The 13,674-nt window shown below is 32.6% G+C and overlaps 1 protein-coding gene and 1 long non-coding RNA gene across 3 annotated transcripts in view; one reads left to right on the top strand and one right to left on the bottom strand.

The window, feature by feature from the left end:
* ccdc85cb (coiled-coil domain containing 85C, b) overlaps positions 1-13,674 on the top strand; it is a 37,605-nt gene that overhangs the window by 20,041 nt on the left and 3,890 nt on the right. For both annotated transcript variants that reach the window (XM_077712352.1, XM_077712351.1), the window contains 2 exons: positions 13,071-13,163; positions 13,235-13,333. In XM_077712352.1, the coding sequence (XP_077568478.1) occupies positions 13,071-13,163; positions 13,235-13,333 (192 nt within the window). The remainder of the gene's footprint in view (positions 1-13,070; positions 13,164-13,234; positions 13,334-13,674) is intronic.
* Positions 10,356-13,472, bottom strand: LOC144193441 (uncharacterized). Its single transcript, XR_013325758.1, has 4 exons — positions 12,652-13,472; positions 11,743-12,525; positions 11,119-11,667; positions 10,356-11,073 (listed from the first exon to the last, which is right to left on the bottom strand). It is a non-coding gene; the product is annotated as an uncharacterized LOC144193441 (long non-coding RNA).

Raw genomic sequence — 13,674 nt, 5'->3', positions numbered from 1 at the left:
TTTTTCAAGAAAAAAAGCCTTACTATACTATGTCGTTTTTTAGGGAAAAAAAGCCTTACTATACCATGTCGTTTTTTCAAGAAAAAAAGCCTTACTATACTATGTCGTTTTTTTAGGGAAAAAAGCCTTACTATACTATGTCGTTTTTTAGGGAAAAAAGCCTTACTATACTATGTCGTTTTTTCAAGAAAAAAAAGCCTTACTATACTATGTCGTTTTTTCAAGCAAAAAAGCCTTACTATACTGTCTTTTTTTCAAGAAAAAAAGCCTTACTATACTATGTCGTTTTTAGGGAAAAAAGCCTTATTATACTATGTCGTTTTTTCAAGAAAAAAAAGCCTTACTATACTATGTCGTTTTTTCAAGAAAAAAAAGCCTTACTATACTATGTCGTTTTTTCAAGAAAAAAAGCCTTACTATACTATGTCGTTTTTTTAGGGAAAAAAAGCCTTACTATACTATGTCGTTTTTTCAAGAAAAAAAGCCTTACTATACTATGTCGTTTTTTAGGGAAAAAAGCCTTACTATACTATGTCGTTTTTTCAAGAAAAAAAGCCTTACTATACTATGTCGTTTTTTAGGGAAAAAAAGCCTTACTATACCATGTCGTTTTTTCAAGAAAAAAAGCCTTACTATACTATGTCGTTTTTTCAAGAAAAAAAGCCTGACTATACTATGTCGTTTTTTAGGGAAAAAAAGCCTTACTATATTATGTCGTTTTTTAGGGAAAAAAGCCTTACTATACTATGTCGTTTTTTAGGGAAAAAAAGCCTTACTATACTATGTCGTTTTTTCAAGAAAAAAAGCCTTACTATACTATGTCGTTTTTTTAGGGAAAAAAGCCTTACTATACTATGTCGTTTTTTAGGGAAAAAAGCCTTACTATACTATGTCGTTTTTTCAAGAAAAAAAAGCCTTACTATACTATGTCGTTTTTTCAAGCAAAAAAAGCCTTACTATACTGTCTTTTTTTCAAGAAAAAAAGCCTTACTATACTATGTCGTTTTTAGGGAAAAAAGCCTTATTTTACTATGTCGTTTTTTCAAGAAAAAAAAGCCTTACTATACTATGTCGTTTTTTCAAGAAAAAAAGCCTTACTATACTGTCTTTTTTTCAAGAAAAAAAGCCTTACTATACTATGTCGTTTTTAGGGAAAAAAGCCTTATTTTACTATGTCGTTTTTTCAAGAAAAAAAAGCCTTACTATACTATGTCGTTTTTTCAAGAAAAAAAGCCTTACTATACTGTCTTTTTTTCAAGAAAAAAAGCCTTACTATACTATGTCGTTTTTTAGGGAAAAAAGCCTTACTATACTATGTCGTTTTTTCAAGAAAAAAAAGCCTTACTATACTATGTCGTTTTTTCAAGCAAAAAAGCCTTACTATACTGTCTTTTTTTCAAGAAAAAAAGCCTTACTATACTATGTCGTTTTTTAGGGAAAAAAAGCCTTACTATACTATGTCGTTTTTTCAAGAAAAAAAGCCTGACTATACTATGTCGTTTTTTAGGGGAAAAAAAGCCTTACTATACTATGTCGTTTTTTAGGGAAAAAAGCCTTACTATACTATGTCGTTTTTTAGGGAAAAAAGCCTTACTATACTATGTCGTTTTTTCAAGAAAAAAAAGCCTTACTATACTATGTCGTTTTTTCAAGCAAAAAAGCCTTACTATACTGTCTTTTTTTCAAGAAAAAAAGCCTTACTATACTATGTCGTTTTTAGGGAAAAAAGCCTTATTATACTATGTCGTTTTTTCAAGAAAAAAAAGCCTTACTATACTATGTCGTTTTTTAGGGAAAAAAAGCCTTACTATACTATGTCGTTTTTTAGGGAAAAAAGCCTTACTATACTATGTCGTTTTTTAGGGAAAAAAGCCTTATTATACTATGTCGTTTTTTCAAGAAAAAAAGCCTTACTATACTATGTCGTTTTTTCAAGAAAAAAAGCCTTACTATACTATGTCGTTTTTTCAAGAAAAAAAGCCTTACTATACTATGTCGTTTTTTAGGGAAAAAAGCCTTACTATACTATGTCGTTTTTTCAAGAAAAAAAGCCTTACTATACTATGTCGTTTTTTAGGGAGAAAAAGCCTTACTATACCATGTCGTTTTTTCAAGAAAAAAAGCCTTACTATACTATGTCGTTTTTTCAAGAAAAAAAGCCTGACTATACTATGTCGTTTTTTAGGGAAAAAAAGCCTTACTATACTATGTCGTTTTTTAGGGAAAAAAGCCTTACTATACTATGTCGTTTTTTAGGGAAAAAAGCCTTACTATACTATGTCGTTTTTTCAAGAAAAAAAAGCCTTACTATACTATGTCGTTTTTTCAAGCAAAAAAGCCTTACTATACTGTCTTTTTTTCAAGAAAAAAAGCCTTACTATACTATGTCGTTTTTTAGGGAAAAAAAGCCTTACTATACTATGTCGTTTTTTCAAGAAAAAAAGCCTTACTATACTATGTCGTTTTTTCAAGAAAAAAAGCCTGACTATACTATGTCGTTTTTTAGGGGAAAAAAAGCCTTACTATACTATGTCGTTTTTTAGGGAAAAAAGCCTTACTATACTATGTCGTTTTTTAGGGAAAAAAGCCTTACTATACTATGTCGTTTTTTCAAGAAAAAAAAGCCTTACTATACTATGTCGTTTTTTCAAGCAAAAAAGCCTTACTATACTGTCTTTTTTTCAAGAAAAAAAGCCTTACTATACTATGTCGTTTTTAGGGAAAAAAGCCTTATTATACTATGTCGTTTTTTCAAGAAAAAAAAGCCTTACTATACTATGTCGTTTTTTAGGGAAAAAAAGCCTTACTATACTATGTCGTTTTTTAGGGAAAAAAGCCTTACTATACTATGTCGTTTTTTAGGGAAAAAAGCCTTATTATACTATGTCGTTTTTTCAAGAAAAAAAGCCTTACTATACTATGTCGTTTTTTCAAGAAAAAAAGCCTTACTATACTATGTCGTTTTTTCAAGAAAAAAAGCCTTACTATACTATGTCGTTTTTTAGGGAAAAAAGCCTTACTATACTATGTCGTTTTTTCAAGAAAAAAAGCCTTACTATACTATGTCGTTTTTTAGGGAGAAAAAGCCTTACTATACCATGTCGTTTTTTCAAGAAAAAAAGCCTTACTATACTATGTCGTTTTTTCAAGAAAAAAAGCCTGACTATACTATGTCGTTTTTTAGGGAAAAAAAGCCTTACTATACTATGTCGTTTTTTAGGGAAAAAAGCCTTACTATACTATGTCGTTTTTTAGGGAAAAAAGCCTTACTATACTATGTCGTTTTTTCAAGAAAAAAAAGCCTTACTATACTATGTCGTTTTTTCAAGCAAAAAAGCCTTACTATACTGTCTTTTTTTCAAGAAAAAAAGCCTTACTATACTATGTCGTTTTTTAGGGAAAAAAAGCCTTACTATACTATGTCGTTTTTTCAAGAAAAAAAGCCTTACTATACTATGTCGTTTTTTCAAGAAAAAAAGCCTGACTATACTATGTCGTTTTTTAGGGGAAAAAAAGCCTTACTATACTATGTCGTTTTTTAGGGAAAAAAGCCTTACTATACTATGTCGTTTTTTAGGGAAAAAAGCCTTACTATACTATGTCGTTTTTTCAAGAAAAAAAAGCCTTACTATACTATGTCGTTTTTTCAAGCAAAAAAGCCTTACTATACTGTCTTTTTTTCAAGAAAAAAAGCCTTACTATACTATGTCGTTTTTAGGGAAAAAAGCCTTATTATACTATGTCGTTTTTTCAAGAAAAAAAAGCCTTACTATACTATGTCGTTTTTTAGGGAAAAAAAGCCTTACTATACTATGTCGTTTTTTAGGGAAAAAAGCCTTATTATACTATGTCGTTTTTTCAAGAAAAAAAGCCTTACTATACTATGTCGTTTTTTCAAGAAAAAAAGCCTTACTATACTATGTCGTTTTTTAGGGAAAAAAGCCTTACTATACTATGTCGTTTTTTCAAGAAAAAAAGCCTTACTATACTATGTCGTTTTTTAGGGAGAAAAAGCCTTACTATACCATGTCGTTTTTTCAAGAAAAAAAGCCTTACTATACTATGTCGTTTTTTCAAGAAAAAAAGCCTGACTATACTATGTCGTTTTTTAGGGAAAAAAAGCCTTACTATACTATGTCGTTTTTTAGGGAAAAAAGCCTTACTATACTATGTCGTTTTTTAGGGAAAAAAGCCTTACTATACTATGTCGTTTTTTCAAGAAAAAAAAGCCTTACTATACTATGTCGTTTTTTCAAGCAAAAAAGCCTTACTATACTGTCTTTTTTTCAAGAAAAAAAGCCTTACTATACTATGTCGTTTTTTAGGGAAAAAAAGCCTTACTATACTATGTCGTTTTTTCAAGAAAAAAAGCCTTACTATACTATGTCGTTTTTTCAAGAAAAAAAGCCTGACTATACTATGTCGTTTTTTAGGGGAAAAAAAGCCTTACTATACTATGTCGTTTTTTAGGGAAAAAAGCCTTACTATACTATGTCGTTTTTTAGGGAAAAAAGCCTTACTATACTATGTCGTTTTTTCAAGAAAAAAAAGCCTTACTATACTATGTCGTTTTTTCAAGCAAAAAAGCCTTACTATACTGTCTTTTTTTCAAGAAAAAAAGCCTTACTATACTATGTCGTTTTTAGGGAAAAAAGCCTTATTATACTATGTCGTTTTTTCAAGAAAAAAAAGCCTTACTATACTATGTCGTTTTTTCAAGAAAAAAAGCCTTACTATACTATGTCGTTTTTTTAGGGAAAAAAAGCCTTACTATACTATGTCGTTTTTTCAAGAAAAAAAGCCTTACTATACTATGTCGTTTTTTCAAGAAAAAAAGCCCTACTATACTATGTCGTTTTTTAGGGAAAAAAGCCTTACTATACTATGTCGTTTTTTAGGGAAAAAAAGCCTTACTATACTATGTCGTTTTTTCAAGAAAAAAAGCCTTACTATACTATGTCGTTTTTTCAAGAAAAAAAGCCTTACTATACTATGTCGTTTTTTAGGGAAAAAAGCCTTACTATACTATGTCGTTTTTTCAGAGAAAAAGCCTTACTATACTATGTCGTTTTTAGGGAAAAAAAGCCTTACTATACCATGTCGTTTTTTCAGAGAAAAAGCCTTACTATACTATGTCGTTTTTAGGGAAAAAAAGCCTTACTATACTATGTCGTTTTTTCAAGAAAAAAAGCCTTACTATACTATGTCGTTTTTTAGGGAAAAAAAGCCTTACTATACTATGTCGTTTTTTAGGGAAAAAAGCCTTACTATACTATGTCGTTTTTTAGGGAAAAAAAGCCTTACTATACTATGTCGTTTTTTTGGGGAAAAAAGCCTTACTATACTATGTCGTTTTTTTAGGGAAAAAAGCCTTACTATACTATGTCGTTTTTTCAAGAAAAAAAGCCTACTATACTATGTCGTTTTTAGGGAAAAAAAGCCTTACTATGCTATGTCGTTTTTTCAAGAAAAAAAGCCTTACTATACTATGTCGTTTTTCAAGAAAAAAAGCCCTACTATACTATGTCGTTTTTTAGGGAAAAAAGCCTTACTATACTATGTCGTTTTTTAGGGAAAAAAAGCCTTACTATACTATGTCGTTTTTTCAAGAAAAAAAGCCTTACTATACTATGTCGTTTTTTAGGGAAAAAAAGCCTTACTATACCATGTCGTTTTTTCAGAGAAAAAGCCTTACTATACTATGTCGTTTTTAGGGAAAAAAAGCCTTACTATACTATGTCGTTTTTTCAAGAAAAAAAGCCTTACTATACTATGTCGTTTTTTAGGGAAAAAAAGCCTTACTATACTATGTCGTTTTTTAGGGAAAAAAGCCTTACTATACTATGTCGTTTTTTAGGGAAAAAAAGCCTTACTATACTATGTCGTTTTTTTGGGGAAAAAAGCCTTACTATACTATGTCGTTTTTTTAGGGAAAAAAGCCTTACTATACTATGTCGTTTTTTCAAGAAAAAAAGCCTACTATACTATGTCGTTTTTAGGGAAAAAAAGCCTTACTATGCTATGTCGTTTTTTCAAGAAAAAAAGCCTTACTATACTATGTCGTTTTTCAAGAAAAAAAGCCCTACTATACTATGTCGTTTTTTAGGGAAAAAAGCCTTACTATACTATGTCGTTTTTTAGGGAAAAAAAGCCTTACTATACTATGTCGTTTTTTCAAGAAAAAAAGCCCTACTATACTATGTCGTTTTTTAGGGAAAAAAGCCTTACTATACTATGTCGTTTTTTAGGGAAAAAAAGCCTTACTATACTATGTCGTTTTTTCAAGAAAAAAAGCCTTACTATACTATGTCGTTTTTTCAAGAAAAAAAGCCTTGCTATACTATGTCGTTTTTTCAAGAAAAAAAGCCTTACTATACTATGTCGTTTTTTAGGGAAAAAAGCCTTACTATACTATGTCGTTTTTTCAAGAAAAAAAGCCTTACTATACTATGTCGTTTTTTCAGGAAAAAAAGCCTTACTATACTATGTCGTTTTTTCAAGAAAAAAAGCCTTACTATACTATGTCGTTTTTAGGGAAAAAAAGCCTTACTATACTATGTCGTTTTTTCAAGAAAAAAGCATTACTATACTACGTCGTTTTTTAGGGAAAAAAGCCTTACTATACTATGTCGTTTTTTAGGGAAAAAAGCCTTACTATACTATGTCGTTTTTTAGGGAAAAAAGCCTTACTATACTATGTCGTTTTTAGGGAAAAAAAGCCTTACTATACTATGTCGTTTTTTTCAAGAAAAAAAGCCTTACTATACTATGTCGTTTTTAGGGAAAAAAAGCCTTACTATACTATGTCGTTTTTTCAAGAAAAAAGCCTTACTATACTATGTCATTTTTTAGGGAAAAAAAGCCTTACTATACTATGTCGTTTTTTCAAGAAAAAAAGCCTTACTATACTATGTCGTTTTTTAGGGAAAAAAAGCCTTACTATACTATGTCGTTTTTTGGGGAAAAAAGCCTTACTATACTATGTCGTTTTTTAGGGAAAAAAAGCCTTACTATACCATGTCGTTTTTTCAAGAAAAAAAAGCCTTACTATACTATGTCGTTTTTTAGGGAAAAAAAGCCTTACTACACTATGTCGTTTTTTCAAGAAAAAAAGCCTTACTATACTATGTTGTTTTTTCAAGAAAAAAAGCCTTACTATACTATGTCGTTTTTTAGGTAAAAAAGCCTTACTATTCTATGTCGTTTTTTCAAGAAAAAAAGCCTTACTATACTATGTCGTTTTTTCAAGAAAAAAAAGCCTTACTATACTATGTCGTTTTTTCAAGCAAAAAAGCCTTACTATACTGTCTTTTTTTCAAGAAAAAAAGCCTTACTATACTATGTCGTTTTTAGGGAAAAAAGCCTTATTATACTATGTCGTTTTTTCAAGAAAAAAAAGCCTTACTATACTATGTCGTTTTTTAGGGAAAAAAAGCCTTACTATACTATGTCGTTTTTTAGGGAAAAAAGCCTTACTATACTATGTCGTTTTTTAGGGAAAAAAGCCTTATTATACTATGTCGTTTTTTCAAGAAAAAAAGCCTTACTATACTATGTCGTTTTTTCAAGAAAAAAAGCCTTACTATACTATGTCGTTTTTTCAAGAAAAAAAGCCTTACTATACTATGTCGTTTTTTAGGGAAAAAAGCCTTACTATACTATGTCGTTTTTTCAAGAAAAAAAGCCTTACTATACTATGTCGTTTTTTAGGGAGAAAAAGCCTTACTATACCATGTCGTTTTTTCAAGAAAAAAAGCCTTACTATACTATGTCGTTTTTTCAAGAAAAAAAGCCTGACTATACTATGTCGTTTTTTAGGGAAAAAAAGCCTTACTATACTATGTCGTTTTTTAGGGAAAAAAGCCTTACTATACTATGTCGTTTTTTAGGGAAAAAAGCCTTACTATACTATGTCGTTTTTTCAAGCAAAAAAGCCTTACTATACTGTCTTTTTTTCAAGAAAAAAAGCCTTACTATACTATGTCGTTTTTTAGGGAAAAAAAGCCTTACTATACTATGTCGTTTTTTCAAGAAAAAAAGCCTTACTATACTATGTCGTTTTTTCAAGAAAAAAAGCCTGACTATACTATGTCGTTTTTTAGGGGAAAAAAAGCCTTACTATACTATGTCGTTTTTTAGGGAAAAAAGCCTTACTATACTATGTCGTTTTTTAGGGAAAAAAGCCTTACTATACTATGTCGTTTTTTCAAGAAAAAAAAGCCTTACTATACTATGTCGTTTTTTCAAGCAAAAAAGCCTTACTATACTGTCTTTTTTTCAAGAAAAAAAGCCTTACTATACTATGTCGTTTTTAGGGAAAAAAGCCTTATTATACTATGTCGTTTTTTCAAGAAAAAAAGCCTTACTATACTATGTCGTTTTTTCAAGAAAAAAAGCCTTACTATACTATGTCCTTTTTTTAGGGAAAAAAAGCCTTACTATACTATGTCGTTTTTTCAAGAAAAAAAGCCTTACTATACTATGTCGTTTTTTCAAGAAAAAAAGCCCTACTATACTATGTCGTTTTTTAGGGAAAAAAGCCTTACTATACTATGTCGTTTTTTAGGGAAAAAAAGCCTTACTATACTATGTCGTTTTTTCAAGAAAAAAAGCCTTACTATACTATGTCGTTTTTTCAAGAAAAAAAGCCTTACTATACTATGTCGTTTTTTAGGGAAAAAAGCCTTACTATACTATGTCGTTTTTTCAAGAAAAAAAGCCTTACTATACTATGTCGTTTTTTAGGGAAAAAAAGCCTTACTATACCATGTCGTTTTTTCAGAGAAAAAGCCTTACTATACTATGTCGTTTTTAGGGAAAAAAAGCCTTACTATACTATGTCGTTTTTTCAAGAAAAAAAGCCTTACTATACTATGTCGTTTTTTAGGGAAAAAAAGCCTTACTATACTATGTCGTTTTTTAGGGAAAAAAGCCTTACTATACTATGTCGTTTTTTAGGGAAAAAAAGCCTTACTATACTATGTCGTTTTTTTGGGGAAAAAAGCCTTACTATACTATGTCGTTTTTTAGGGAAAAAAGCCTTACTATACTATGTCGTTTTTTCAAGAAAAAAAGCCTACTATACTATGTCGTTTTTAGGGAAAAAAAGCCTTACTATGCTATGTCGTTTTTTCAAGAAAAAAAGCCTTACTATACTATGTCGTTTTTCAAGAAAAAAAGCCCTACTATACTATGTCGTTTTTTAGGGAAAAAAGCCTTACTATACTATGTCGTTTTTTAGGGAAAAAAAGCCTTACTATACTATGTCGTTTTTTCAAGAAAAAAAGCCCTACTATACTATGTCGTTTTTTAGGGAAAAAAGCCTTACTATACTATGTCGTTTTTTAGGGAAAAAAAGCCTTACTATACTATGTCGTTTTTTCAAGAAAAAAAGCCTTACTATACTATGTCGTTTTTTCAAGAAAAAAAGCCTTGCTATACTATGTCGTTTTTTCAAGAAAAAAAGCCTTACTATACTATGTCGTTTTTTAGGGAAAAAAGCCTTACTATACTATGTCGTTTTTTCAAGAAAAAAAGCCTTACTATACTATGTCGTTTTTTCAGGAAAAAAAGCCTTACTATACTATGTCGTTTTTTCAAGAAAAAAAGCCTTACTATACTATGTCGTTTTTAGGGAAAAAAAGCCTTACTATACTATGTCGTTTTTTCAAGAAAAAAGCATTACTATACTACGTCGTTTTTTAGGGAAAAAAGCCTTACTATACTATGTCGTTTTTTAGGGAAAAAAGCCTTACTATACTATGTCGTTTTTTAGGGAAAAAAGCCTTACTATACTATGTCGTTTTTAGGGAAAAAAAGCCTTACTATACTATGTCGTTTTTTTCAAGAAAAAAAGCCTTACTATACTATGTCGTTTTTAGGGAAAAAAAGCCTTACTATACTATGTCGTTTTTTCAAGAAAAAAGCCTTACTATACTATGTCATTTTTTAGGGAAAAAAAGCCTTACTATACTATGTCGTTTTTTCAAGAAAAAAAGCCTTACTATACTATGTCGTTTTTTAGGGAAAAAAAGCCTTACTATACTATGTCGTTTTTTGGGGAAAAAAGCCTTACTATACTATGTCGTTTTTTAGGGAAAAAAAGCCTTACTATACCATGTCGTTTTTTCAAGAAAAAAAAGCCTTACTATACTATGTCGTTTTTTAGGGAAAAAAAGCCTTACTACACTATGTCGTTTTTTCAAGAAAAAAAGCCTTACTATACTATGTTGTTTTTTCAAGAAAAAAAGCCTTACTATACTATGTCGTTTTTTAGGTAAAAAAGCCTTACTATTCTATGTCGTTTTTTCAAGAAAAAAAGCCTTACTATACTTACAATACTTATACACTTAAACACTTAGGCATTATACAGGGTTAGGAGTGAAACACTTAGTCATTTTTTGACAAAATGTTTTATACATTACTCAATACTTATACACTTAAACACTTAGGCATTATACAGGGTTAGGAGTGAAACACTTAGTCATTTTTTGACAAAATGTTTCATCCACCACCCAATACTTATACACTTAAACACTTAGGCATTTTAACTTATTGTTTTAACTGAACGTTTTATCCAAGGAAATGGGGTGAAACACTTAGTCATTTTTTGACAAAATGTTTCATCCACCACTCAACACTTATACATTTAAACACTTAGGCATTAATACTTATACTTTTACCTGAACGTTTTATCCAAGGAAATGGGGGTGAAACACTTAGTCATTTTTTGACAAAATGTTTCATCCACCACTCAATACTTATACACTTAAACACTTAAACATTAATACTTATACTTTTACCTGAACGTTTTATCCAAGAAAATGGGGTTAAACACTTAGTCATTTTTTGACAAAATGTTTCATCCACCACTGAATACTTATACACTTAAACACTTAGGCATTATACAGGGTTAGGAGTGAAACACTTAGTCATTTTTTGACAAAATGTTTCATCCATCACTCAATACTTATACACTTAAACACTTAGGCATTATACAGGGTTAGGAGTGAAACACTTAGTCATTTTTTCAGTATGATGACCAAGGAAGGTGGAGCCACTTGGTGGCGCCACCTTCAAATGATAACCAAGGAAGGTGGAGCCACTTGGTGGCGCCACCTTCAAATGATGACCAAGGAAGGTGGAGCCACCTGGTGGTTTGACTGATCACTACACCATGTAGGTGAGTAGACGATTTTTTTTTTGAATTTATATAAAACACTTAGTCATACATTTCAGCAAAAGGTTATATTCCGAACTGCCTTCGGCAGTTCGGCAGACACTTGATAGACCTGTATGTGCGAAAGGCGTTCTCGGGTCGGCCTTCGGCCGACCCTCGACCGCTTGCTTGGTCAGTGAACCGCCGACACCGGGAAGCGAACTCACGTTCTCTCGGTGCAAAGGCGAGTGTGCAACCCACAACACCAACTCGTGCCCCACTTATACAAGGGTGTTGAAACGTTACATCCAAGGAAATGGGGGTGAAACACTTAGTCATTTTTTGACAAAATGCTTCATCCACCACTGAATACTTATACACTTAAACACTTAGACATTAATACTTATACTTTTACCTGAACAATTGTGGGAAAATCTTTGCCTGACCTGGGAATTGAACCAGGGACCAAAGAGTTGGCAAACTGATGACTTAACCACTGGGCCACCACCCTGTGGGAGAAAGCAGTAGTACTTGTACTTTTGTCCCTTTTCACTCCCAGATCATACTTAGTACTTTATACTTACCTTCAAATGGGAATTAAACCTTGTAGTCCCTTGGTGGCGCAGAGGTTAGTTCACTGGACTTTCATCGGGGAGACCTTGGTTCGATTCCCGGTCCGGACACTTTTTCACTTAGTCATTTCTGTGGACTTGTACTCAACAAAACTGAAATGATTACAAAGAAAAGTGTAGTCACTTGGTTGGCGCAGAGGTTAGATCACAGGACTCCCGTGTGGGAGATCTGGGTTCGATTCCCGCTGCCGTCGTTTGGCTGAAAATACTTGGAAAGAAGAATTGGTCAATGGAATAAGGAGAAGGGAAAAAAAAAAAGAAAAAACTTTTTAATTTATATTAAACACTTAGTCATACTTTTCAGCAAAAGGTTATATTCCGAACTGCCTTCGGCAGTTCGGAAGACACTTGAAGGGTCCTGTATGTGCGAAAGGCGTTCTCGGGTCGGCCTTCGGCCGACCCTCGACCGCTTGCTTGGTCAGTGAACCGCCGACACCGGGAAGCGAACTCACGTTCTCTCGGTGCAAAGGCGAGTGTGCAACCCACAACACCAACTCGTGCCCCACTTATACAAGGGTGTTGAAACGTTACATCCAAGGAAATGGGGGTGAAACACTTAGTCATTTTTTGGACAAAATGCTTCATCCACCACTGAATACTTATACACTTAAACACTTAGACATTAATACTTATACTTTTACCTGAACAATTGTGGGAAAATCTTTGCCTGCACTGGGAATTGAACCAGGGACCAAAGAGTTGGCAAACTGATAACTTAACCACTGGGCCACCACCCTGTGGGAGAAAGCAGTAGTACTTGTACTTTTACCTTTTTCATTTACCTGGTGACTTAGTGAAAAAAACATTACAAACACTAGGATTTGAACCCAGGACCAAAGAGAAAGGAGACTTTTGACTTACCCACTGTGCCACCACTCTACAGGATTGGGCAGTAGTACTTGTTTTCTTGTCTCTTTTCACTCCCAGGTTATACTTAGTACTTTACTGTATCTTCAAATGGGAAAAGTTAGGTTAGATTACAAAGAAGTGCAAACCAGGATTCAAACCCAGGTCCACAGAGATGGTAGGCCAAAGACTTATTCACTTACGACTATTAGTATAGTAAAACGACATAGGATAGTATGGCTTTTTCCTTAAAATAACGACATAGTATAGTAAGGCTTTTTTCTCAATATACAGGGTCTTTTTTCAGGAACAAAATAGCCTAACAAAGAAATACTTTTGAGAACTTTATAGTGTATTTAGACAATACTTGCGTAAAACGGCAAGTCATCATTGAAGCACCATTTCTGACGAATTGATGTGGTTATTTCTTTCAGGGTTCGAGCCGTCTCCCCACCAGCGAATCGTCTCCAGCCACGGGTTACCTGTCGTGTGTCCAAAAGCCTGAAGCGGTGGTGCACGCCATGAAGGTTAGTGTTGCTTCAGCCTCTAGTCCCGCTGTTAGAACGTTGCTCGGCATAACCCGGTTTGACCCCCACAGGTGCTGGAGGTCCACGACAACTTGGACAAGCAACTTCCAGAAGACTACGAGGACGACCTAAGCGAGAAAGAGAAGGCCATCGTCCGGGAGATGTGTAACGTCAGTACACCCTCACACTTTCTGTTGTAGCTTTTATGTTGGAACGCAAACAACACTGTCTGGCACACATGAATACACACGTGTATATGTACACTTGCGGGAACATGGGTGAGCCAGATAGTGTGGTTTATGTCCCAAAATAAAACCTACACGTGTGCGCATGTCCATTTGCGTGTATCTACACGTACATGGACATGCGCATGTACACATGTACACGTAAACATGTGCGTGTATATACACGAACATTTACATGTGCGTGTATATACACCCACATGTACATGTGGGTGTATATACACGCACATGTAAATGTTCATGTATATACATGTACATGTGTACATGTT

This window comes from Stigmatopora nigra, chromosome 2 (genome assembly GCF_051989575.1).
Source record: "Stigmatopora nigra isolate UIUO_SnigA chromosome 2, RoL_Snig_1.1, whole genome shotgun sequence".
NCBI lineage: Eukaryota > Metazoa > Chordata > Actinopteri > Syngnathiformes > Syngnathidae > Stigmatopora > Stigmatopora nigra.
The sequence above is the reverse complement of the archived record's forward strand: the minus strand, read 5'-3'. Positions and strand labels throughout refer to the sequence as shown.